This window comes from Prionailurus bengalensis, chromosome C1 (assembly GCF_016509475.1).
Source record: "Prionailurus bengalensis isolate Pbe53 chromosome C1, Fcat_Pben_1.1_paternal_pri, whole genome shotgun sequence".
NCBI classification, from domain to species: Eukaryota; Metazoa; Chordata; class Mammalia; order Carnivora; family Felidae; genus Prionailurus; species Prionailurus bengalensis.
This window is the reverse complement of record NC_057345.1, coordinates 151,927,672-151,955,142: the sequence shown is the minus strand read 5'-3', so window position 1 is coordinate 151,955,142 and position 27,471 is coordinate 151,927,672. Positions and strand designations below refer to the sequence as shown.

Genomic DNA, 27,471 nt, shown 5'->3' with positions numbered 1-27,471 from the left:
ATTATAGTATCATAAGCACGAATAATTTGCTAAGCACCTCTGCAAAGATTTACAATACAGTTGTGGTCATTTTAAAATGTGTCCACAAATTCTTCCACACTAGTCTCTTCAAGAGATGGGGTCTAATTTCCCTCCACGTGTGCAAGCTGGATATAATGACTCACCCCTAACATAGAAGAAAAAAATGGAAGTGACCATGTGTGACTTTGGCAACTAAGCCAAAAGGCACAGTGACTCCACCCTCCCTCTCTCTCGGGTTGCTCACGCTGATGGAAGTTAGCTTCCGGGTCATGAGGGCACTTGAGTCTCCTGTGGAGAGGCCTGTGTGGCAAAACAACAACAGCAACAACAACAAACAAACAAACAAACAAACCTGGGGCATCCTGCCAAAAGCCAGGGAGAGGCTGATGCCTTTTCCCACAGCCGTGTGATCAGCCATCTCAGACCCTGGTCCTCCAGTCCTATTCAAGCTTTCAGATGCCTGCAGACCTTGTCCACATTCTGACAGGAACCACATGAGACACCTGGAGCTAGAACCACCCGGCTAATCTACTCCCAAATTCATAACCCGCACAAAATGTGAGATAATAAGTGTTTGTTGTTTAAAGCCACTAAGTGAACTGTAATCTGTTATGCAGCAATAGAAAACTCGTATAATTATATTGATTTAACCAATACTTACTTGAACAACTAAGTTTTCCTTTGTACCTTGAAATTGCCTTACCCTGTACCTTTACTTTTAATTTTTTAAAAAAAAGAATCCTATAACTATAATTGTAATAATGGTAGAAACACAAGCATAAAAGGAAAAGAATCACCCAGGGTCTCACTACCCTAATAAATTGTTTTTATTTATCTACCTTCCTTTTTGGTCCATTCACACTCACAGCTTTATAAACCTATGGTAGGTACAGCCTGTTTTCCTACTTTTTTGCTTTGGATTATTAAGCCATAAGCATTTTCATCATGTTCCTTTTATGGCCATCATAATTACCAATTTTAAATGACTGTACCATAGACCACTTAATTATTTTACTGCTGATGGATAGTTGGGTTATTTCCAATATTTTGATAGTATGTGTTACAATGAACATCTTTGTGCATACAGTTCTTTTCTGTTCCATACACACGATTACAGTAGCAAAGATTAAAAGCTTTTGGATATATTTTGAAATATACCGTCATTACTTTTCTAAGAGGGTTGTAAAGTCTAAACCTTATACAGTTTTAACATAACTTAGGGTAAACAAAAGTGCCTTAAAGTCAGGAACCAGGTTGAAGAAATTTAATTGTGGTCTGAAAGCTGATCGTCAGATGATGTCATTTTCTTAGCTATCACATGATTTAGCATGAATCGACCCAAGATAAGTCATCACAGATGTGCATCATTTACTGAAAGCAATTTACCTGAATTCCCTTTAGAGATGAAGCACCCATATAAAGAAACACCCCATATAGCACGGGCATGGGAATAAACTGTAAAAGAACAATTAGAAAAAAGATATAAGTTATTTTCAAATAACTGCTCATGCTGCTTTTCACTTACCAAAGAAAAACACAGAAAAATACTTTAGAAGCAATAGTGGGCCAAGTCAGAAGACTCAGGTTCAAATCCCCACTCTAGCACTTTTTTAGCTGCATAATCTTAGGTCAGTTACTTAAGCTCTCTGTGCCTTAGCTTCCCCACATATATCTAAAGAGGGATGGGGATAATAGGGTTGTTATGAGTATTTAATAGGCCAAAGCCTAAAAAATTACATTTATAATACATAATAAACAATAAATATTAACTATTATTATTGTACTACTATAGTGAAATTTGAATTTTGCCTCACAATGATAAGATAATGATTTTTATGTGACCACATGAATATAACTATACAAACAGGACAAAATAAAACAGATGACAGTTGTTTTTAATCTACCTGGAGGGGAAAAAAAGGTATGTGTTCAATGAAAACTTTGATATTTTCTGTACCAGAGTGCTGAGACTATTTCAGGCACAGGAATATTTAAGATGGTGAAAATTTTTGTTAGCATTTGAAGAGAAAAAACAAGACTAAATTTACTGAAAAGAGAACTACATTTATCTGGAAATAATTTAGGTGAATATTAGATATATTTTATAAAGTTATATTTATTTTTATAAAGTTTGTTTATATTATGTAACTTTATATTTACAAAGTTAATTGGTCAGAAACATGAAGCAATCTTGATATAAGCCTATTCTATTTATAACTGTCTAATTTTCTGTCATAGAGATAGTGAAATTTTGTATCAACAGTGTGTAGTGAAATTTGTTATAGTTTTTTTTCAATTTTTACCATTGTTTTAAATAAATACAAGTGTTACTTTAGTCTTTACCAGTTCTGAGCTGGAGTAGCACTTCCAAATGAATCTGATGCAGGTTATTATAGTAGTTTAGAAAAATGTAATTATTTATGCCATTGAAATGTTTTCTCCAGGGGCGCCTGGGTAGCTCAGTCAGTTAAGCATTGGACTTTGGTTCAGGTCATGATTTAGCAAAGATTCGTGAGTTCAAGCCCCCTGTTGGGCTCTGTGCTGACAGCTCAGAGTCTGGAGTCTGCTTCAGATTCTGTCTTCCTCTTTCTCTGTCCCTCCCCTGCTCTCGCTCACTCGCTCTCTCTCAAAAATAAGTAAACATTAAAATAATTGAAATGTGTTCTCCAATTACATAGTTTTAAATGAGGAAACTTTTTTTAAAGTAATTTCTATGTAAAAGTTAAGATGTGTTAACCAGGCTAATACAGATATTTATTTATTAATAAATATAGTAGCTTTGGAAACCATGACTCAGAATATGCTTTTAAAATAATGTAATTTAATTCCCTTCCTCGTCTTTTCTCCATTTAATTGTTGGGTTGGTTAAGGTTATTTGATAAAGCTGATCTGTAACTATACACTGAAGTGTTCAATGGATGGTTTATGTTCACAGTATTGAAAGATTTAGGCTTCAAACATTCTCTTACACTGATTTCTAAATATGACAACTAAAATGAAGTTTTATTTGCATAATAAAGTAATAAGAAAGAAAAAAGATATTGGGATTAAAGATGAAGAATGGAGCTAACATCTAGATGTTCTTACATTATGCCAGATATTTGCAAACATGTGAAGTGTTCAATTTTTCTCTTTTTACTGGACTAGCTCAGCATAATTCTAGCTCTGTAGTTACTTATATAACATAGAAATGAATTCTTACAAATGTACTTGCAAAAAAATGATAAATATAAGTAAACTTGTATAAATGACCGAAGTATTCCATCAAAATTTTCAAAGTACAGGCAAATAAGATGAGCTATAATTTAAAATATAATTGACATACCTTGGTAATATTTGCCAAAATTCTATGACAAAATAATTACTCTTTAATGCTTTTCAAAATGGATTCAATTATTTTAAATGTGAAAAAATAAGTATATACAATAGTGATGTCCATGTATCAGTTTCATGTAACATTTAATACACAAAACTGCATATGTGGCCATGACCATTACATTGCTCATCTCTGTATCTCTATTTTGCACTAGGTAATGTTAATTGCAAATACACCTGACAAGAAAATAGAGACTTTATTTCATGTAGGCCTACAGTGAACTCAAGTCAAAAATTAGCTAAAAATGAGTGACCTGTCCCCATAACTTGGTAACTATTTCAAAATTATGATAATAATTTACACATCAAACTTTACTTTGCCAGACTAAATTTCTCATGTATTTAAGGATTCTGAAATATAGCCCATAACTTCCCGTTAAGAAGTTGTATAAACATGGTAAAGAAATTTATCATTTGTATTACATGTCATACAATATTTGCAAATTGTTGGCTTAGATTCAAGTCAGATTTCTTAAACAATAATAAATATATTCTGCCCTCTCTCAGCTTCATAAAGGTAGATTTAATTACCTTCAGAATACTTGTCATGAAGACTGATGAACCCATAAGAATAAAAATCATAAGCCCAGTAACCCTTTGCTCCCGAATGCCAAGAAACTTGGGCTGTTCTCCTGGAGCTGAACATTCTGATTCCAGTTTTAAGCTGTTGACATGAGTGATGGACAGGACAGTGGCAGCCACAAACCACGGCAGGCCCATGATGGAGCACACCCCTAGCATGACAGCCACCATCAATAGATCCAGATGGTACCCGCAACCTTTCTGTGGAAAGAAAAGAGGATTCTCACAGAAACTGAACTTAGCATAGAGACAAATGATACCGCCACCATGAAACCATGAGAATAGAAAAGAGAGATTACCTTGAGTCTTAGACAACTGATTCTAAAATGCAAAACAAGTTAAAGATAAAAAGGTAACAGTGTGAAAACATATAATCCACTTAAAGAAAAGCTGCAAATGTTCCTTTTACAATTATGATTATAGTGACTTCTATCTACTTTAATAGGTTTAATGTATTACTGGGTTAATATTATGTTAGTTTCCATTCTATTTCTGTTGGATAATTGAAGTCATTATTAAATACAGTCACTTCTCTTAGTTTCCTTAAGTAGGCAAGTTGAATCACAATTCGTATATCTACTCATTTGTGATTAATTCATACCAAAAAATTACTGAACACCATATACCAGGCATCAGGTAGAAAACAGAAAACAAAGTAAGGATTGTATCAACAACAACACTCAGAATGGCCTGTGAATAGAAACTACTTCCTGACAATGCTTAAGAAGCCCTTCACATCAGATCTCCTAAAGAGAAACTCTTCTCAAACATTCTGTGTCCAATTGCCTTCTTTTGTCTCAATGGGAGGGTGTCTCAATGTCTTACTGGGAAAAATAATATCATGGAATCTAAGCTTCCTTATATTTACCTATTTTTATTCTAATACAGCTTTTATTCTCTATCTTATTCTCATCTGTTTCAGTTTCAGCACCAGAAATATTTGGCCCCTCCCTAAAATGAAAGTTTTTGTGTTTTCTACCTCTCTGTGATCCTGCTCCACTCTCACTGACCTCCAGGTGTTGCAAACTTCCATGCTTGAAGTTTGGAAACATAACTGAGGAAACAGGTGCAGGAGGCATGTGGAGTGGAGATGCAGGGAAGTGAGACAGCTCTCTAGGAGAGGGTGAGTGGCTGAGGGCAGGTGGGGAAGAGCAAGCAGCGTTTCCCTCCCCCCCGCCCGCCCCACCATAGGAAATCATCAGCAAAAAGCCTCAGAGGTAGCAAATGGCTTGGCCTACTTTACGCTCCAACTATTAATGACTACTTCATGAAAAGTAGTATGATAAAGTGGTTAACGGCTTAGGTTCTGGAGATAGGTGGCCCGGGATCAAATGCTGGCTCAACCAATGCCCCTGGACAAATCATTTAACCTCTTGTGCCTCTGTTTCCCTATCTGAAAAAGGATGATGGTGATAACAGGAGGCACCCCTTTGGGTTGTTGTGAGAATTAAATTATTTAACTTTGAAAATCATTTAGAACAATGTCTAATATGCACTAAGCATTCAGTAAATGTTAGGGACTATTATATTCTGGCAATTGAACAATAATTTTTTATTTGTACTCATTTGTTTCAAGGCTCCTCAATAAAATTACATGTTTCTTAAGGGCAGATAACTTATATAATTTCTCAATATTTCCTGTAGTTTTCTTTTTAAGATTTATTTATTTTTGAGAGAGAGAGCACGAGCGGGTTAGGGGCAGAGAGGGAGAGGGACAGAAGATTCAAAGTGAGCTCTGCACTGACAGCAGCAAGCTCGAAGTGATACAGGGCTGGAACTCATGAGCTAGAGCCTTGAGATCATGACCTGAGCCAAAGTCAGACACTCAACAGACTCAGCCACCCAGGTGCCCCTTTCCTGTAGTTTTTAACACAATCATTGGCACACAAGAAGCAATCAATAAGGACCAGATTGGCTTTTTTAGAGGGAAATATGCATACTTCAACCATTATAGAATTGGGTTTAATAAGTATAATTTAAAATAAATATAGCCATTAAATTTGGTGTTATGAATATGAGCAGAAATTACCAATTCTTCTAGAGGAATAATTTTGGCCTTTTTTTTTTTTAACCAGGCAGTTTTACCAAACTTCAAGCAGTTTCTAGTTAATATGAAAGCTCCTATAGCCAGGAGTGTGAAATATGCTGAGTATTTGTTGCATACTTGTCCTGGTGGTGTTTTCTTTCTGCTATTTTGTTTTGTTAATCATTCTATTAAGAGAAACACTCTTAAAGTCAATTGTACTTCCTTTTCTTTCTGTCTACCCCTACGAAATTATAAAAGTGCAGGAGATGACAGTGAGGAGGAAATGGCAGATATCCACATAAGGACATTTTCCTCCTGTGTTGTCACCACGACAGTGGCAACCTTCCTTGGGTTGGCTTAGCTGTAGCAATGTTCCAGCTCACGAGAATGCCTAAATTCAAATTCCCTCGTGAATAGGACTCTAGAAACTTTTTTTTTTTTTTTTTGCAAGTAACTCAGGAAAGATATTTATTCCTAAGAGCTGGGACACCGGAAGAGAAACACTCTGGTGTCAGCTTAACCAAAACAGCATTGGAAGAAGCTTCACCAGAGCCACACGATGGTCTTCTAGTCCAATGAACAATTTGGAAGATGTAGCCACATAGAACAGAACTCAAATTTTGGTCCCTTGAAAGGACCATGTCTTTACCAGTTACAGGAGTGTTTTGTCCTAGGGACTCTGGAGTGAGAAGGATGTAGAAAGCAAAGGACCTAGCTCTGCCTCTGAGGGAGTATAGTGTGAATGGTGCCCCCTGGGCTGTTTTGCAAAGTTAAGGTACTGCTAAGAGAGAATGGAAGAAGTGCTAACAGCCATGAGATAAACATCAGAGGAGGGCAGGGGACAGGGGCTTTGAGATTCTCACTTGCGCATGCGTTTTTTGGCACATCCTAGCTTTCCCAGGGTTCATGTTCACTATGGCTTAATAATACAAGGAAGGCCTTCTTCATGATAGTGATTTCCTATAGCTCTTACTTAGGGTTTTACAAATACGATACAAATATAAACAGTGCAATTCTGGATTGCAGGAAGCAGACAAAGTAATGGTTTCAGAGTGAATAATTTCATTTTAAAATTTAGAAAGCTAGTTTTGTAAAACACAAGTATCTAATAAACACAAAATACAATCCCCTCCCGATTTTGTTGTACAGTAATGGGAGCATCTTAATTTCATGTGAATCAAAGGAAATAAAACAGGGCTGGCACTTCTACTAATTAATCATCATCCTTCTTGCGTTTCATTAAATATCTTAAAACTTGGTCTTTGTACCCAAATTATTAGCTGATAGGCATGACAGCCAAAGAGAAGTATCCCTTTGTCAGAGAGAGAACTCTGTACCTTCTAACATATTTCTGTAGATTTTTCTGAAATAAAGACAGAATCGGAGCTTTTATTCTCACTTTCATCCATGAATCACAGGAAATGGACATATGGGAGGAAAAGGGAGCATAGCAACAGGTGATGCTACACCAGACCCCACTAAAACCAACATGCAGCAAGACAAGAGGCCAGCCAAGAGGACCATCTGATACCCAGATGCCACTGCTGAAAAAATTCATTTCAAAGCTTGGCAGCAATTTCCTGCATCTGTCAAGTTAACCACATAAAAGACTATAGATTGACATGAAGAACCAGGCTGACAAAGAGGGCAAAAAAGAACATATCAAATGCCATAATCATCAAGAGAATGTGGTGCCAAATGAATGTTGCAAATGCATTCATTTACTCAAGTGATCTGAGATTGTATTGCTGTTTATTAAAAATGATGTCAAAAGAAGCCTGAACTGTCTACAGAAACATGTAGAAAAGCCCACAGTTGTATCTTAACAGAAACTTTCTTTTCTGTAACATAGTGTCTTTCTTTCCACTTTTAGAGAATGTACTTTAAAAAAAGGCAGTTATTTCTAATGCTTTTCAAAGGGATTCAGCTAACCTATGCCTAGCCCACTTCTCTAGGTAAAAGACAAGAAGTGCTAGAGAGAGTATGGATTTGTATCTATATAGAATATAGATAATAATTTGCCTTCTCAAATTTTTACACTTGCATTTTGCAGCTTCTATCACTCCTGAATGACCCCAAAGACCATGAGGTGCAGTGAGTTGAAATTTTGCTAATTTGAGCCTCTTCATTCTGAGGGAGGAGAAAGTCACTTAGTGAGTTGGGCCAACTTCTTCAGCTCAACACAGCTTTACTTTGTATGTAGTAACACTCTCAAAATGATATAAACATTTTTAATGGCATGAAAAAATGCCCTATAAGAAAACTACTTTGGTAATGGAAGTGAAGAAAAGGTGAAAAGATCTAAAATGTAAGTTTGGGAGACATACAAATGATGAATTCCAAGGTGACTTGGATATATGATGTGGACTGAAATACACAATGTGGGGTCAACCAGGTGTTTGTTACAGAAACTAGAAAACATGATTCATTAAGCTTTTGGGGGGCATAATTCAACCAAGGCAAAAATGGGTTTTCAAGTGATAAAAAAAAAATTAGTAAAAGCTGAAAATGTGGTTAACTTGTGGTCTGGGGATATACTCAAGAAACACGTATCTTTTCCTGACAGTGTGGTTCAAGTCAAAGCCAAGAGACTGTGCAAACATTTCAGTGAAGCAACAGGTGGGGAGAGTAGCTATGGAACAAACCGTTACTCTGACTCAAGAATGTTCTGAGAATGTGATTTTTTTATTGTTATTAACAGGAAAATCAGCAGCAGCAGACCGCACTATACTGAAGCTTATAATGGTTAGAGGTTAAAAAAAAAAGTGTTCAGTGTACGTAAAATATATCTTCACTGGAAGGAACTTGCTTTGCAAACATCCACATCTAAGGAGGAGGATGGGGTGTTCAGACTTACAGGGACCAAGAAAAGATTAATTCTTCTACTCATGACAACATAGCAGAGCTTATGATGAAGTCAGACTTGCTCTATTATTTACTAAATCCAGGCTATGAAGGGATAAAATATAAAAATTTGATTGCATAGTCACTTATTTGTATAATAAAAAATTAATTATAAATAATGTAATATATTTTAGTAATTCAGCCTCAAGTTTATTTCAGGCTTTGGGGAGCCTGGGTGGCTCAGTCGGTTAAGCATCTGACTCTTGATTTTGGCTCAAGTCATGATCTTGCAGTTGTGAGTTCAAGCCCCATGTCGGACTCTGTGCTGACAGTGAGAAGACTGCTTGGGATTCTCTGTCTCCCTCTCTTTCTGCCTCTCCCTGGACCCCACAAAATAAATAAATTTTAAAAAAATGAAATGTTTTAATGCTACATTTAATTCTACAAATGCAAGTACTTGAAAAGCCCACTTAAAAATGTTACATGATATTTTAGCTATTCTGCATAATATTTAAAGGGAAAATATAGTGTATTTGCTGAGTTGGAGCTTTGGAAAGACTGTGTATATCAAGGGCCTACCACAGGCTCATGAAGAAGGAGGAGCAGGTGTTATGTAATTTATAAGGTTTGGAGACCTAGAAAGAACAAGGAAATGGAATGGCCAAAAAAGGTTATATTACCCTCAGCAATCTTCACTTACTTCTATATTTTGTTTCAACACGGTTCCATTAATATATAGGAAAAAATACTGCCTGTACTAGTTTAGCTGGTAGTCTTTACAAAGAATAATTTTTTAGTGAGATCAGAGGGATTTCTGCCTAATTATAAAGGCTAAAAACAAAAATAAAAAACCTAACTTACTTGAAAGGCTTACTTTCTTCCTAAAATAGGAGTCTTTTAGCTCATTTTAAAATGTGTAATATAATGAAATATATATACAGCCATCAAAAATGATAATGCAGATATATATTGGCATGGGATGACTACCATGTTAATGCTCTTACATGAAAAATAATACAAGTAACATATGTCATATGAAAATATATATTTGGGTATATATCAAAATTTTAACAATATAATCTCTAAGAAATGAAATTATAATATTTTTCACTTTTGTCTTTTAACTTTTTATATTGTCTAATTTTTTTTTCATTTATTCTTTTTAAAGTTTACTTATTTTTGAGAGAGACACAGAGAGCACACACACACAAGTGGGGGAGGGGTAGAAAGACAGGGAGAGAGAAAATCCCAAGCAGACTCTGCGCTGTCAGCTCAGAGTCCGATGTGGGGCTCAATTCCACAAACCAGGAGATCATGACCTGAGCCGAAATCAAGAGTTGGACACTTAACCGACTGAGCCACCTAAGTGCCTCTATTGTCTAATTTTTTTTTAATTCTTTAATGTTTATTTATTTTTGAGAGAGAGACAGACAGACAGACAGACAGACAGAGTGTGGACAGGGAAGGAGCAGAGAGAGAGGTAGACACAGAATCTGAAGCAGGCTCCAGGCTCTGATCTGTCAGCATAGAACCCAACGCGTATCTCAAACTCACAAACTGCGAAATCAGGACCTGAGCCGAAGTCGGACGCTTAACCGAGTGAGTCATCCAGGCGCCCCCCTATTGTCTAATTTTTACACCAAAAGCATATGTGACTTTACAATGAAAAATATAAAGATGCTTTCAGTTTTAAAAAATAAATCAGTGTCTGGGAAAAATGTTTTCCTACTTCTTAACATAGTTAACAGACTAACAATATTCAACCTAAAGTACTTACACATGTTTTATAGATCTATTTGATCAACTATGTAACTTTTCTAATTAAGTTGTGGCAGTATTTGCTTTTGCAGATGACAGATATCTTAAAAGCAAATAATATTTTTGAATAATTGTTATTAAATAAGTAGTCTATTAGACTTGGAAATCTGAATTCCTTGTTTTGAGGCCTGCACATCACTCAAGGTTTCCAATATTGAATGGTGTACTTCAGTGGTATTTTGGATCCAGCTCGTATAGGCTTATGGGAACCAATAGTTTAATTTCCTAAATTTCTTCCTGCCAATTGATGTCACATTGGTAACTTGAAATGGGTCACAGTGGGAGTATTCACACCATGAAAATCAGCAAACATTATAAACCAGGGTCTCTCTTTTGTAAATGCAGAGAACTGGCTGTTAACCATGTATCAGCATACCACTTGTCTAGTTCCCAAGACTTTTCTGACATATTTTTGTAAAATTACCTTTCTAAAAAAAGTTTTTATTTAAATTCCAGTTAATTAACATGCAGTGTAATATTAGTTTCAGGTGTACAATACAGTGATTCAACACTTCCATGCATCACCCAGAGATCATCACAAGGGCCCTCCTTAATCCCCATCACCTATTTCACCCATCCCCCACCCACCTCCCCTCTGGTAACCATCAGTGTGTTCTCTATAGTTAAGAGTCTGTTTCTTGTTTGTCTCTCTCTTTTTTTCCCTCCGCTCATTTGTTTTGTTTCTTAAATTCCACATAATTAAGAATTTTGTCTGACAAAAACAAAAAGTGAAATTGAACACACTCCTTTTAAAAAAGGTTTGGAGCACTAGAGTTAGTTTCTACAAAGAGAATGAAGAACGCTCTTTGTTTTCAAATAGACACACATTTTCTCCAAAATATACATCAAATTCCTTCTTAGTAAGATTTATTACAAATAATCGTGCTTTCTTACATTAATGCCATTACTATTTTCCATCAAATAGTTCAATCACAGATTGTTTCATCCTTCTAACAAACATACTTACGAAATCCTGTAAAGTAAGATTTCTGTTGCTCTGACAAGGAAACTTTCCCTAGAGTTTAAAGAGTATGTGAAGATAGCAGGGAATTATCCCCACTATATCTGATACCAGAACAAAACAATTTGATTAATTGTGCATGTTCTGCTTTTATAAGTTTTGATTTAGATTATTTTTGACCATTCATTGGTTTTGTTGATTTTATATAACATATTCCTAGAAGTGATAGTGCTTACATTAAATATCTCAGAAATACTGCACACCACTGAACAACTTTGATTATTCACGGTTGCAGAATGACGGAGTCAGAATATAATAAATAAGATATATCCATATTTGTTCTCTTTGTATATAAAAAAGTCATTGAAATGTGCAATAAAACTCAGCAAAGAGATCACGTACAAACTATAACATTTATGGCTGGGTTTTCCATAATGTCATAGACATTATGGAAAGATGAATAACTAAAGCAAATGAGAAATACCTGAATATGTAATTTGTTCCAATAATGAAGGCAACCTAATAGACAATACTTAGGGTCAAATAGAGAAGTAGAAGAATAGCATATACAAGACAAATTGGTAAAGCTGCACGTCGCCAGAATAGATGGTTATTTCACTAAATTGTTTTAAACATGGTAAAAGGTACAGCCTTGGCAATGTGTATTTTAAGTTCTGGAAGTAAGGTTTCAGAGTGTAGGCTCAGCCAAGCGCTATAAATACATTAAAAAAAAATAATTAATTTTAAGCTCATTGTAAGACAAAGTGTCATGAATACAGACAATAAACATTGCAAACCTGAAAACATTATCTTAATATTTCACTATACAAATGAACAGGCAAAGTATAATAAATTATCAGTCGACATCCATTAAGTCATGAGCATTTGCATTAAAATGGATGTTAAAATATACCTTTAGCTTATGCTCTTTTCTGTTGATGATGACAGCTGTAATCTGTTGGTCCATAAAAATTAGAATAGTGCAGAGCAAAGCTGGAATGATGGCAGCTATTACTGTCCACCATGGATTTGGACCTAAAGGTGTAACAAACCAGCCACGATCATCTCTGGTAGGCTACAGGAAACAAAAGAACGTATATAGTTAGTTACTGGATTAATGAATACCTAATCAAATTAAGTCTTACAGATGCTACCAGGAAAGCACCAATTATACACTGATATGCTGTGTGAGCTACCTTTAATAATAATAGTAATATCCACAAAGCATTTATAAGGTACAAGGCACTAGTCTAAGTGCTTTAAATATTTTAACTCTTTTTTTGTTCAAAACATTCTAAAGAAGATGCAGATCATAAAATTGAGGCATAGAAGGGCCTAGTAAGTTGTCCAAGATCCCAAAGGGAGTAAATGGTGGAGGCAGAATTTAAACTCTGACTGGCTCAAAAATCTATGTTCTTAATCAACACCTACAGTAAATAAAATAATATTAATATTTATAATTTGCAGTTGACAAATTTATTTACATTTATAAATAGCACATTGACAAATGTGTATAATTCTTATATGTGTGCACAGGCCATTATGTGAAAATAGCATACAGACACTTGGTCCTTTCCGGAGTTCGGGGAATGCTTCTGAACATTGCTGGTGCCTGAGATGAGTCCCAAAGGAATTCATTTTGACAATTCTTTGAGGACCTCCCCATCCCTGTCTGACAGGTGAGAAAACTGAGGCTCACAGAGGTTAAGTAACTGGCCCAAGAATTGCTTACTTATTAACATGATCATAATTCCAGTCCAGACCTAATTTTATCTCTTTCCCAAGGCCTATCCACTGCGCAATTTTGCAACAAAATAACGCATTTTCCCCTTAGTTTCAAAATGTGTCCTTATCTTTCAGGAGTGTTGCATATAGATATTCCTACTAGAATAATTGACAGAAAAATTTTTCAATTAGCCTCTAGATAACACTTCTGTTTTTTTTTCTTTTTAATATTAAACCAAAATTTTTACTCATGCAGTGGGCATTTTATTGAATGCTCTATTACCCTCTATTCCTTATATTTTCATGAAAATCTCAAGTACTAGGGTTACAGCTATCATCTAAATGAACATGCAGAGATGGAGACATAGATAGTAAATGCTATGATAACTTCACCTTGAAAACACTTGGTACTTGTAGTTTTGGAGATGGAATCCCAATGGCATAGTCAATTAAAACCATACACAGAATTGTAAGAAAGACAGCAAAGTCACTCACTATGGATCGAACCTAAAAATGATGAAAACACTTGTCACTTAAAGAACTATAAATAGTAAGGAATACTCAAGAACACAATTCAGAATCACAATTTATAAACACTTTATGACATAATATCACAATATTATATTTGATGCATATTATAATATTACAATTAGCTCTGCCAGAGCCTGAGTATATATTTATGTATTCTGTCATTAAGATGGATATGCACTCAACCTTTCTAGAATCAGGCATTCTGTAATAGCTACATGGTGATTGTGCTGTTTTCAGAATTTATTTAAAATCTAAGTTTATTAAGTGCATCAATATTTAATACACAGAATAAGATTGCATGGCCAGAATTAGGCTGAATTTTAGGATTCTTTCTCCCGAGGGTACCATTTTAATATGATAATCTAAAGCACAATAAAAGAATCTATTTATATTGAAGAAGCAGAATATTTTAGTTAGTTTATCTGGGTTGTTAAGTATGGAAGCAGGGAATGTGTACAACAGAGTGGAAAAAATTTAAAGTTATTTGTAGAAGCTAGTTCTTTTTCCTTTTTTAAAAAAAAAATTAATTCCAGTGTAGTTAACATACAGTGTTATAGTCATTTCAGGTGTGCAATACAGTGATTCAACAATTCCACACATCACCCAGTCCTCATCAAGATAAGTGTATACCAGTTTTTAAAGCCATTTTCCATTTATTTAAAAAAATTTTTTTGAAGTTTATTTATTTTTCAGAGACAGAGAGGGACAGGGCATGAATGGTGAGGGGCAGAGAAAGGAGACACAGAATCTGAAGCAGGCTCCAGGCAAGGAGATGTCAGCATACAGCCCGACACAGGGCTCGAACCATAGACACGGAGATCATGAACTCAGTCAAAGTTGGCTGCTTAACCGACTGAGCTACCCAGAGGCCTCAAGCCATTTCTCATTTATAAAGCCACCGTGGATTAATTAAATTGAGCTCTGGGGAGGGGAAAGGAATTAATCTTCCACCTTAGGGAAGGAAGAGGTGACAAAAACAGAAGTTTTACCTGGAAGAAACAGTTCTTAAAACATTTTCCTAGAGTGGAATTTTGATCATAATCTTTAGCTCATCCCTAAAAAGCTTGTTTTCTTGTTTCTTTTCTTTTTTTTTTTTTTTTTTTTTTCTTTTTTTTTTCTTTTTGGCTGAGTCAGACATTATAGGTGTTACTTTGCAGTGTTAAATATTGAACTAAGCTGTTTCTCTGTTTACTTTCCTCTCCAAATATGCAGATGCAAACGTGGTGGGTTAGGGGGAGGGACTGACACTTTAAAAATGAAAAAGAGAATAGTGTTCCAATGAGTCTTGCAAGGGGCTTTCCCAATTAGAGAATGTAACAGTGGCTCCTATGAGGTATCTGTCAGGCTGGAATAGTTCCCACTGTTCACTGGGCAAGAAAGTGACAATCAGTAATGCAGTGTGTGCTTTTGATTTCCAAAAGCGTAAGTGGCAAAGTGGGAGCTTATCTTTGGGATCTGAAGTTAGAATAAAAGCCCAGAGGGAACATGCAGTCCCAGCACCTGAATCACAAAGGATCCTAGCACCTCTCTCATCGCACCTGACTCCTAACCTGGCAAGCTCCTTCACATTAAAAAAAAAAAAAAAAGCTTTTTAGTGGCTCCTTTTAGGACAGCAATTGCTATTTCTTTTGTCTTAAAACCCATATGACTATAACATACTTCGTGTTGATCAGGAAAATTGTAGTCGAAGTACCTTGGTTGGAAAATAGCGGCTGGTCTTGAACTGCTTCAGGGTGGCTGACAGAGTAACTGTGGAAAAGAACAGGATCACTGACCAAAACAGAACATCTGGGACATATGGGTGATCATGGCCACAGGCTCGTCCAACATATTCTCCATGCAACGATTTGCATTCCTGCCAGGGGAAGTAAAACAAATGGAGCAAATAAGGGGAAAAAAGGACACATTTCTTTCAGAAAACTAACATCTTAAGATCAATCTCAAGGATTGAACAGAGTAAGCTTCATGAATTCTATTTGAATAGGTAGTGAGCAATTTTAGAGATTTAGATTATGTTAAAATTGAACACGAACCACTTACAACATTTTTTTCTTTTTAAAAATTATATTTAAATCTACAAAACTAATTGATTACCAATCAATGTATATTTAACCTAATCTCCACGAAGTTCCTAACACTAGATTTATTGAAAGTATGACAGGCTTGATGAGTGGTAACTAGGGTGAACACTATGCCAAACCATTTAAATATATGATCTTAATTGATTTCTACATCCACCCTATAAAATAGGGAGATGTCATTATTTCTATTTATGTCTGAGGAATCTGAGACATAGAGAAATTAAGTAATTTGCCGTGGCCTCACTGCTGCTGGGTAGCAGAGCTTTGAGACAAACATGGTGCCTGTGGTGGGAATATTATTGCACAGTGAAGAAGAACAGTGATTTTGTAGAATTATCTAGTCCAAAAGCTACCAAGAAAAATGAGAAAGGCAACAAGAAAACTATGATATATTGCTACTTAAAATAAAATTGGGAATCAAAGATGGAGCTCAAAATTAGGTTACAGAACAAAAGAGAAAGAGTTACTATGTGAATAAGGCAAAGTTCATATTTATTATGACTTGTCCTTGATCCAATATTGTTTTTTTCCTGGTATGTATTTTTATAAGCCCCTGAAGGATCATTCTAATTACTACCTTAGCCAGGAGGTGGCAGCAAAGTCAAAAAAATTTCTTTTCTCCAAGAAAAACAGCATTTTGAAAATTAATAATTTGAATTGAAATAAAAAATTATTTTAAACTCATTTTGATTTCTCTTATTTTATATTAAAGATCCTATTACTGAAGTATTTTTTTTCCAACACAGAGAAAATAGTGCTTTACGTGATCCAGTGACCTTATTAGTACTTGAGATATTCTGGACCTACACAGAAATTGAATTGCACCAGGGCACAGAAAGATCTCAGAGAAAAATACGGACTGAGGACTGATCAGCAGCAGACTCTGCCCAGTCCAGAGTCTGGACTCCTTGTATAGCAGAAAATGAATACCTTTAAAAGATTTTGGAATAGGTCACAGATAATCACATTTTCCAAAAACAAACCAACAGCCAATAAAATCTATTTGGGACAGCTACCCCTAAGGCTAGAATTCTTGAGAAATATTGTTAGCTTACCTTATAATTATTTTTTAAAAATTGTGTCCCCTTTTCTAATTTAGCTGCAAATATCTTCCTTGCTAGTTAAAGTTGAAATTCTAATTATCCATATTAAGCTAATACAGAGCACAATAATTTGGATAATTAAAAGACCAAAGAAACCACACCCTCCCAGCCTTACTTATGGTTTTAATTTTCCTTCTGTCAAAACTCTTAAAAAATATACAAAGTACCAAAAGTGAATTTTCATTTTTAGTCTCTTCTCTTGCTCATCTCCAGAGATGCTGGTAGAGCAATTATTAAGCAAAGTCATGATTACACAGAATGGCTAAATACAAACAGGAGCTAGGAGATGAGTTGCAAACACATCATCTATAGATTTGTGGCCATCTTCAGTCTTTTGTGCCAATATAAAAGTCTTCTAAATATTCCTTGGACTTGGCTGGGTCTTCTTCTCGACTCTTAAGAACATAGATGCCATTTAAAGGAGCATTCAGTGCTCATATGATCTATAATAAATTGCCAATAGCTTGCCTTGTTACTTTAATTCAAAGCAAATTTGAAAAGGGTGGGGTTTTTTTCTTCCTTTGTAGAGGGCAGTATGCTATTTAAAAATAAAAATCGTGACCTACAAAATTCTACATTAATTTTCTGGTTTATACTAACTATACCCCAAACACAAACACACACACACATGAACCACTTATTTTATTAATAAGAAATTAAAGTTGGCATTATCATCTTCCTCCTTATATACATACAAGCTAAATATGTAATTCTAGCACTGAGACAATTCTTAGCCAATTTTTAGTCAATTGCTCGTGAATATTTTAAAACTTGCCTAGGAATGACTGATTTTGAGATACTGTTAATATATATGTATATTATCATATACATATATATATACATATATATATATATGAAACCTACATATCCTAACTTGCCATAAAAGACCTGAGTTAAACATTATACATGATAGCCAAGATATGAAAATAACCTAGATGTCTGTTGATGGATAAATAGATGAAGAAAATGTGGTATAAATATACAGAGGAATATCATTCACCCTTAAAAAAGAAGGAAATCCTGTCATTTGCAAAAAACATGGATGAACCTGAAAGAGACTATGCTAAGTGAAATAAGCCAGACATGGAATGACAAATACTTTATGACTTCGCTTATATATGGAATCTAAAAAGTCAACCTCATAGAAGCAAAGAGTAGAGTGGTGATTACCAAGGACTATGGGGGATGAAGAAAGGAAAATAGGGAAATATTGGTCAGAGGGTCTAAAGCTTCAGTTGTGTGGGATGAATAAATTCTGAAGATCTAATATATAACATGGTGAATATGATTAATAATACTGTATCATATAGTTCAAAATTGCTAGGACAGTAGACCTTAATAATTCTCACCAAAGGGAAATAAAAAGGAAAAGAAAGGAAAAGAAAAAAAAAGGAAAAGAAAAGAAAAGAAAAGAAAAGAAAAGAAAAGAAAAGAAAAGAAAGGAAAAGAAAAAAGGTAACTATGTCAGGAGACAAGTATGTTAACCAGCTTAATTGTGGTCATCCTTTCACAATGTATACGTATATGAACACATCATGTTATACATTTCAAATAGATACAATTTTTATTTGTCAAACATACCTCAATAAAGCTGAAAAACAAAATGAACCAAAATAAAACACTTGCATTAAGTAGTAAATTTGTGACATGGAACTACTTTTCAAAACAATCATTGAGGGGCGCCTGGGTGGCTCAGCCAGTTAAGCGTCCGACTTCGGCTCAGGTCATGATCTCAGGGTTTGTGAGTGCGAGACCTGTGTCGGGCTCTGTGCTGACAGCTCGGAGTCTGGAGCCTGCTTTGGATTCTGTGTCTCCTTCTCTCTCTGCCCCTCCCCCACTTGTGCTCTATCTCTATCAAAAATAAATAACTGTAAAAAAAATTTAAAAAACAATCATTGAATGCTTATTGAATACTTACTATGCATATAGCAGTTTGGGAGAATCAAAGAAAGCTCAAATTCTTCACCCTTGCAGAGTTAGCAAGGCATAAATTATAATTCATGAGATATGTAACAATTCAATAAAAACTTTTCAAATGAATAACGTATAAAGTAAATGTTATATCACTATTTTTATAAAACCAGTTATGATAGCCATTAGCACAGTGTTTTATTAATAAAATGCTTTTGGTGATGCTGGGGATTACACTGAAAAAAAACCCAGCAATTATAATCAAGACAAAAAAATTTAATGGTTTTCATTGACTTAAAAATTACAAGATTTTTTTCATTGTATAGCATTCCCTTTGGTGATAAAGGCTATTTCTGGTCAAGATTAGCAATTACCCATTGCAAAAACTGCTTTTAACTAATGAAAAATAATATGAAAATTTCTGCCATAATGTTAACACCTAGTACAGAACTTAAAAAAAAAAAAGTGCAAGATTTGCTTTGATTGCAAAATATTTCTTTACTGTACTCTGCTTGACCCTAAAACTTTTAATATCTAAAACTAACTCATTGCCAGCCAGATCAATTGTGCTATGAGTCTCTTAGAAGGTTATTAAGGATTTTCCATTACATAGAATGAATATTATTACTTAACATTAAATTATTAAGAGAATATATATTACACATAGAGTAAATTATCATGTTAAATAATCTAGAGATTAAATTACTGGGTGTCTGTACTGAAGAGGACACCAAGATGAGTACATAAGGGACGCTTTAGATGTAATATCTTTATAGTCTACCAAAGGGAATATAAATGGAAGATACACTGCTGACTAGATCAACCACAATCCCATGTCTAAATTCTAAGTAACTGTAGCATTCTTTCTTGTTCAACATTTCTTTTATTGGTCCATTTAAATGGCTCTCCGAAAGGAAACAGTTTGGTAATGTTATTTTTCTAGGGACAAGTAGATGGAACAGAATTAAATGTTAATTGTAACAGAAAAAAAACAAGAATAAGTGAAAGTTTATTCTAGAGAAAATAACTAGTATAAGAAAAAATATAGGTCATAAAATAAATATAGGTCATAAAATATAGGTCAAGATAGAATTTTAAACTGAGTAAGCAATTTGATTTTGATTCTGAAAGAAAACATTTCATGGGGGAAATTTGCAGAACTAGGCAATAGGTCAAATGTTCCTATAGATATCATACTTAGAGTTTTACAATATTTGAAAAACAAAAAAATGATTTCTAGGAGCACCTGGGTGGCTCAGTCAGTTAAGCATCTGACTCTTTCTTTCAGCTTAGGTCATGATCTCATGGTTTGTGAGATTGAGCACCCCCCCCAACCCCCGCTCCCAGTCAGGCTCTACACAGAGCACTCACGGCACAGAACCTGCTTGGAATTCTCTCTTCCTCTCTCTCTGCCCTTCCCCTGCTCATGTATGCGTGCATGCACACACACACTCTCTCTCTCTTTCTCAAAATAAATAAATGAACTTAAAAAAAAAGATTTCTATGTTCCACTAACGGGCTCACTTGCTAAAATAGGTGTTTCATGCAATGAATTAGTATTCATATAGTATTATGCTGATGGTTATAATGGAATTTGAGCTTATACAGGTTACTAAAGTGGCAGGAGCTATGGATTGTAATGTTTGTAACTAGAATAATTCAGATTCTGTTTAACATTTAGTAAAAGCAGAACAATCAATTTCTCCAGTTATGATTAGATTGAACAGAAGAATGCAAATACAGATGGAAAAAGAGGGGCACAGACATTATAAGAGATTAGGAAGAAATGAGAAACGCAGCTATGGGGTGGGGGAGGGGCAGAATCACAAAACAGAGGAAAGACAAAATTTTCCTTTCTTTTAAGTACAGGATTTAACCCTGATAGGGAAAAAATCATTGCCATTCCTTTCCTTGAGTGAGAGATAAGAAGAAAATGTAAGTAAGAAAGCCCTTCCTGAGGAACGTGCCAGAATTTCGTTAATAGTGATTTTGTTCTTCCTAAGACTTCAATATTTATACTAAAATATTAACAAACATCCCCTCCCCCTCAGCATATTCTGAACAGCTGGAGCAGGATTACAGAGTGAAATAAAAGCATTCTGGGTTCTTTACACAGAAGGCCGACTTACTTCTGCCATATGGTTTCATTTAGGTCAACACCACTCTTATTTAATGTGCCTTCAGTTAATCTGGCCATATTATGATTGCTCTTAGAGTAACTCAGGCCTACTAACTATTAGTAAAACTTAATAATGAAAGAAAACCCCAGTTTGCTAATGAAAACCTAAAAACGAAATTAAAATTAACACAAAACTATTACTTGTATAATAGTTATGCATTCAAAATAATTTACCTTAGTGGCAATCATTCATTCAAAATGTCAACAAAAGCCCTTACAGTAGTAAGATCCAATATATGATTTATTTTTCAGTGTTTAACTTACCGACACAGTTAGGTTCTCCCAAATTATGTCAGAAGCAGAAATATTGGACTCCCTCCATTCCTTCAATGTATCATTGCTAGGATTATGCGGTTCTACACAGTTACACCTGAAAAGGCAAAATAAGTGTCTTTTGTGAACTAAGTACCTTTTGTCACTGTACTTGAAACAAATGTGTGATGGATTCTTCTTCTCCAGTTATAACTTTCCTCTATCTGAGAGAAAAGTAGTTAGGTCATCCTAAACTCCAAGACAGAAAGCATGATAGATATATTGTTATCTAGACATTAGACTACTCTATAGTACTTCCTCAAATGAGAGAGGTCATTTCCTCTCTGTCCCAGTGACAGGAAATCCCTAAATGTATTGGTTAGAACACAAGGCTTCGGGGGGCCTTTGAAACCAAGATGCCTCCTAGCCTTTACCATGACAATTTGCCCCTAAATTGTAAGTCATGTGGTAAAAAATGATAAATATCCAAATTATTATACCCAAATTATATCCAAATTATTATAAATTACTTATTTTTATTAATATTATATAACCATATCAATTAAAGTTGTAGTTAATGTATATTCTAAAAGTCATTTATAGTTTTACTAATTAGGCTGAAGCAAGTACTCTAGGTCTCAAAAAAATCAATCAGTACACGAAAGCTTTTTTAATACCTACTATATAGAAGGTAACATAATGAATGCCAGGTAGGGATAAGAGAAGACAGAAAATGCAAGATTTGGGCATAGTACTGTTACTATGTAATAGAAAACAGTTTTTGACTTCACGATTCTTTATAACTTTATAAATAAATCAGAAGAAGACACAAGAAAAAATTACCAATGGTCTCAAATGTTAGTTTCAATTTACAAATTGTTTGTTTCCAAAAATTAATTCATAAGCTGACTATTTGTCCTTCAGAAAACAGTTTCTTACAGAAGCATTTTATAAAAATGGTGGTTGGACTCCCAGATTAACCCATATATATATATACTGCATAACTTAAAAGTTATTTGGACTGCTGTATTAGTGGTATTAATCAAACTATAGAAACTGACTACCATTACTAATATTATTTCTGTAGAAAAATATCTTATAGTTTCTACTTGGTAAATCCCTCTGCCTAATTAGACAATAGTCTCTCTTATGTCTTCTACTTCAGACACTTATTCGTTCACTTATTCTTCAAAGAATATCAGGTGTCTATTTATTATTGCAAGAGACTCTACTTGACACACAAAAAGCATGCTTCCTGCTCTCACTAAGGAAGATTAGAAGATTCCTCGGCTGGGCTCACTTGGGGTTGGACCTCTAAGAGGGTAAAGTGTTCCAGTGAGAAAACTGGTGACAAAGGTTTTAAGGGACTGCGATATAGAAGCATTGGCTACTATGGGCAGCTGCAGTGACCCCCATGGTGGCAGAGGGAGAGCTATAGCAAAAGGGAAACAAATGAGCCTGAGATGCAGTAGTAGACATACATTAATGCAATTTATTTAAAACTATAGGTTACTAAGTCCCAGGCACAGGCTGGCTGTACATAAAGCTCTATTCTTTGCTGGCTGCATGGCCATGGGAAGACCACTCAAACACTCTAAATCTTGGTTTCCAAATGCAATAAAGTCTTGCTCAGGAGAATCCCAAAGAAAGTCTGGACTAAGAGAAGGGCTCATACTAAGCAAAGAAGTATAGTAAAAGGTAAATCTGAAGATGTTGAAACTAATTGAGAGTCTGACTATACACTTGATTCCAGATATCCTCCCTCTACAACTATACACTAATACTTCCCTTCTCCAGAAAAGTTATATTTCCCCCCCCCCCAACAAAAAAAGGTTAGAGTTTCCCAGAATCTTTAGTCAAGCTGATTAGTAAGGTCTTCTGCTGTACAAAGCCAGTCCATAAGGAGTACGAGATATGGCTGTTATTTCAAATGTGCCAATCCCATCACAAAGTAATGAGACACATGAAATAGGCCTAAAGAAAAGAAAAAATGAATCTGTAAAAACTCATCTTAAAGAAATAAAGGAATATGAATTACCTGTCATAGAATTAAAATAACCATGATAAGGACTCTCCATGAACTCAAGAAAACAATGAACAAAAAAAATGAGAATATCTGCAAAGAGATAGAAAATACTAAAAAGAACCAAACAGAAATTTTGGAGCTAAAAAATATGATGACTAGACTGAAAAATTATCTAGAGCAATTCAACATTAAGCTCAATCCAGCAGAAGACTCAGTGAACTCAAAGATAAGCCATTTGAAATTTTCTAGTCAGAAAAAACAGAATGAAAAACAAAATGAAGAAAGCCTAAGAATTATATGAAATACTATTAAGCAGACCAATATATACATTATGGAAGTCCCAGAAGAAAAAGAAAGAGAATAAGGAACAAAAAGCTTACTTAAAGAAAGCTTTCCAAATCTGAAGGGAAACTGACATCCGGATTTAAGAAGCCCATAGAACTTCAATCACAGTGAATTCAAAGAAATCCACACTGAGACACATTATAATTAAACTGTCAAAAGTCAAAGAGATAGAATTCAGAAAGCAGCAAGAGAAAAGCAATTCTCATGTAAGAGAACCTCCATAAGACTTTCAGTGGATTTTTTAGCAAGAACTTTGTAGAAGGGAGTAGGATGATATAGTCAAAGTGCTGAAAGGGAATCTATCAACCAAGAATGCTAGGTCTGGCAAAACTGTTCTTCAAAAATGAAGGAGAGATAAAAATGTTCCAGAACTGGGGGCAGGGGAGTGGGGTGGGGGAAAGCTGAGGGAGTTCATCACCACTAGACCTACTTTGCAAAAATGGTAAAGGAAATTCTTCAGTGCGAAGCAAACAGACCCTGAAAAGCAACACAAAAGTATATGAAAGTATACAGACACAAAAGATTACTGTAATGGAGGGGTGTCAAAAATCGCTTTTTAAACTTTATTTATTTCGAGAGAGACAGTGAGAGAGAGGGGAGGAGGGGTGCAAGGAGGGAGAAGGAGAGAGAATCCCAAGCAGGCTCCACATTAAGTGAGGAGCCTGACATAAGTCTTGAACCCACGAGCCATGAGATCATGACCTGAGCCTAAGTCCAACACCCAACTGACTGAGCCACCCATGTGCCCCCCAAATCACTTTTAATCCTGATCTAAAAGTTAAAGAACAAAAGACTAAAAAATCACCTATTTTACCCATCCTCCCATCCACCTCCCCTCTGGTAACCATTAGTGTGTTCTCTATAGTTAAGAATCTGCTTCTTGGTTTCTCTCTTTCTCTCTCTCTCTCTCTCTCTCTCTCTCTCTCTCTCTCTCTCTCGTTTCCCTTTGCTCATTTGTTTTTTTCTTAAGTTCTCAACACCTCACTTTAAACAATGCATAGCATCCTGACAGAAGAGAAATAAGGAAACAGAAGACTTAAACAACACTATAGACCAAATGAACCTAACAGCGTATATAGAATATTTCAGCCAACAGCAGCAGAATACAGTTTTCTCAAGTACATACAAAATATGCTCCAGAACAGATCACATGTTATGTCACAAAGCTACGCCTAACAGATTTTAAAAGACTGAAATCATACTAAATATATTTTCCAACCACAATGTAATAAAACCAGAAAACAGTAAGAGAAAGAAAACCAGAAAATTCACAAATACATGGAAATGAAACAACACACTCTTGAACAATGAATAAATCAAAGAAGATATCAAAAGAAAAGTTAGGAAATATCTTGATACAAATGAAAATGAAAATATAATATAATTAAACTTATGGTATACAGCAAAAGCAGTATTGAGAAGGAAGTTTATAGCAGTAAATGCCTACATTAAAAATGAGGACGGGGCGCCTGGGTGGCGCAGTCAGTTAAGCGTCCGACTTCAGCCAGGTCACGATCTCGCAGTCCGTGAGTTCGAGCCCCGCGTCGGGCTCTGGGCTGATGGCTCAGAGCCTGGAGCCTGTTTCCGATTCTGTGTCTCCCTCTCTCTCTGCCCCTCCCCCGTTCATGCTCTGTCTCTCTCTGTCCCAAAAATAAATAAAAACATTGAAAAAAAAATTAAACAACAAAAAATGAGGACAAATCTCAAACAACCTAACTTTAAATCACAAGGAACTAGAAAAAGAAGAACAGACTAAGCCTAAAGTTAGCAGAGGAAAGGAAATAATAAAAATCAGAGCAGAAATAAATGAAAGGGATTAGAAAAATAGAAAAGATCAATGAAACAGAGTTTGTGTTATGAAAAGATCAATGAAAGTGACAAATTTTTAGCTAGACTAAGGCAAAAAATAGAGAAGACTCAAGACTGGAAATGAAGGAGGAGGCATTACAACTGATGGCTCTGAAATTAAAAGCTATTAAGCGATTACTATGAGTAATTATTTGTCAACAAATTGGATAACCTAGAAGAAATGGACAAATTCCTAGAAACAGGCAATCTACCAAAACAGAATCATGAAGAAATAGAAATTTTGAACAGACCTATAACTCATAAGGAGACTGATTCAGTAATAAAAAATCTCCCAACAAAGCCCATGACCAGATGGCTTCACTGGTGAATTCTACCAAACATTTAGAGAAGAAGTGATGTTAATCCTTTTCAAACTCTTTCACAAAGCTGGAAAAGAAGGAGCACTTCTAAGTTCGTTTTATGAGGTCAGCATTACCCTGATACCAATGCCAGGAAAACATTCTATAAGACAAGAAAACTGTAAGGCCATATCTCTGATGTATATTTAAGCAAAAATCCCCAATAAAATACCAGCAAACCAAATTCAACAGTACATTAAAAGGATCATACGTCATGAGGAAGTGAAATTTATCCTTGGATTGCAAGGGTGGTTCAACATAGAGACATTCATCAGTATGATATACCACATTAATAGAATAAAATATAAAAATCATATGATCATCTTTTTAAGTGCATAAAAGGCACTTGACAAACTCAACATCCTTTCATGATAAAAACACTCGTCAAAGAAGTAATAAATGAATTAAGCAATATTGCAGGATAAAAAATCAACATAAAAAATTCAGTTGAGTTTATATAAACTAACAATCCATAAAGAAAATGAAGAAAACAATTGTATTTACAACAGCTTCAAAAAGAATAAAATACTTAGGGGGGCGCCTGGGTGGCGCAGTCGGTTAAGCGTCCGACTTCAGCCAGGTCACGATCTCGCGGTCCGTGAGTTCGAGCCCCGCGTCAAGCTCTGGGCTGATGGCTCAGAGCCTGGAGCCTGTTTCCGATTCTGTGTCTCCCTCTCTCTCTGCCCCTCCCCCGTTCATGCTCTGTCTCTCTCTGTCCCAAAAATAAATAAACGTTGAAAAAAAAATTAAAAAAAAAAAGAATAAAATACTTAGGAAAACATGTAACTAAAAGCATGAAAGATCTTCTGCACTTAAAACTACAAAACACTGCTGAAAGAAATTAAAGACATGAATGAAATCATGTCTATCTAATCATAAAAATCTATCCATGCATTCATAGATCAGAAGACTTAATGTTGTTCAGATGTCCATATTACCTACCCAGTGATCTACAAATTCAATAAAATCCCTATCAAAATACTAATGGCATTTTTTAAAGAAATATAAAAATATAATCCTAAAATTCATATGGAACCACAAAAGACCCTGAACAGGTAAAACAATCTTGAGAAAAAAAGAATGAAGTTGGAAGTCTTACACTTCTTCATTTCAAAACACATTACAAAGCTAGAATAATCAAACAGTATGATACTGGCATGAAGACAGATATATAGACCAACAGAACTGAATAGAGACCCTAGAAATAAATCCTCATTTATGCAAGCAAAAGATCTTCAGTAAGGATGGCAAAACTACAAATGGGGAAAGGATAGTCTCTTCAAAAAATGGTGCTGGGAAAACTGGATATCCACATACAAAAGAATGAAACTGGACCTTTATCATACACTGTATATAAAAACCAATTCAAAATAGAGAAAGACTTAAAAATAAGACCTGAGACTATAAAATTTCTAGAAGAAAACAGGGGGAAAGCTTTATGACTTTGGCATTAGCAATGATTTCTTGAATGTAACACCAAAATC

At 35.1% G+C, this 27,471-nt stretch overlaps 1 protein-coding gene and 1 long non-coding RNA gene across 8 annotated transcripts in view; one reads left to right on the top strand and one right to left on the bottom strand.

Annotated features, from left to right (window-relative positions):
- The window catches only part of SLC4A10 (solute carrier family 4 member 10), a 297,649-nt gene that overhangs the window by 25,566 nt on the left and 244,612 nt on the right, over positions 1–27,471 (bottom strand). For all 7 annotated transcript variants that reach the window (XM_043576897.1, XM_043576896.1, XM_043576894.1 and 4 more), the window contains 6 exons: positions 21,422–21,527; positions 15,577–15,738; positions 13,746–13,859; positions 12,541–12,702; positions 3,928–4,179; positions 1,408–1,476 (listed from right to left, as the gene is read on the bottom strand). In XM_043576897.1, the coding sequence (XP_043432832.1) occupies positions 1,408–1,476; positions 3,928–4,179; positions 12,541–12,702; positions 13,746–13,859; positions 15,577–15,738; positions 21,422–21,527 (865 nt within the window). The remainder of the gene's footprint in view (positions 1–1,407; positions 1,477–3,927; positions 4,180–12,540; positions 12,703–13,745; positions 13,860–15,576; positions 15,739–21,421; positions 21,528–27,471) is intronic.
- LOC122481382 lies at positions 127–15,663 on the top strand. Its single transcript, XR_006296839.1, has 3 exons — positions 127–137; positions 11,465–11,474; positions 15,593–15,663. It is a non-coding gene; the product is annotated as an uncharacterized LOC122481382 (long non-coding RNA).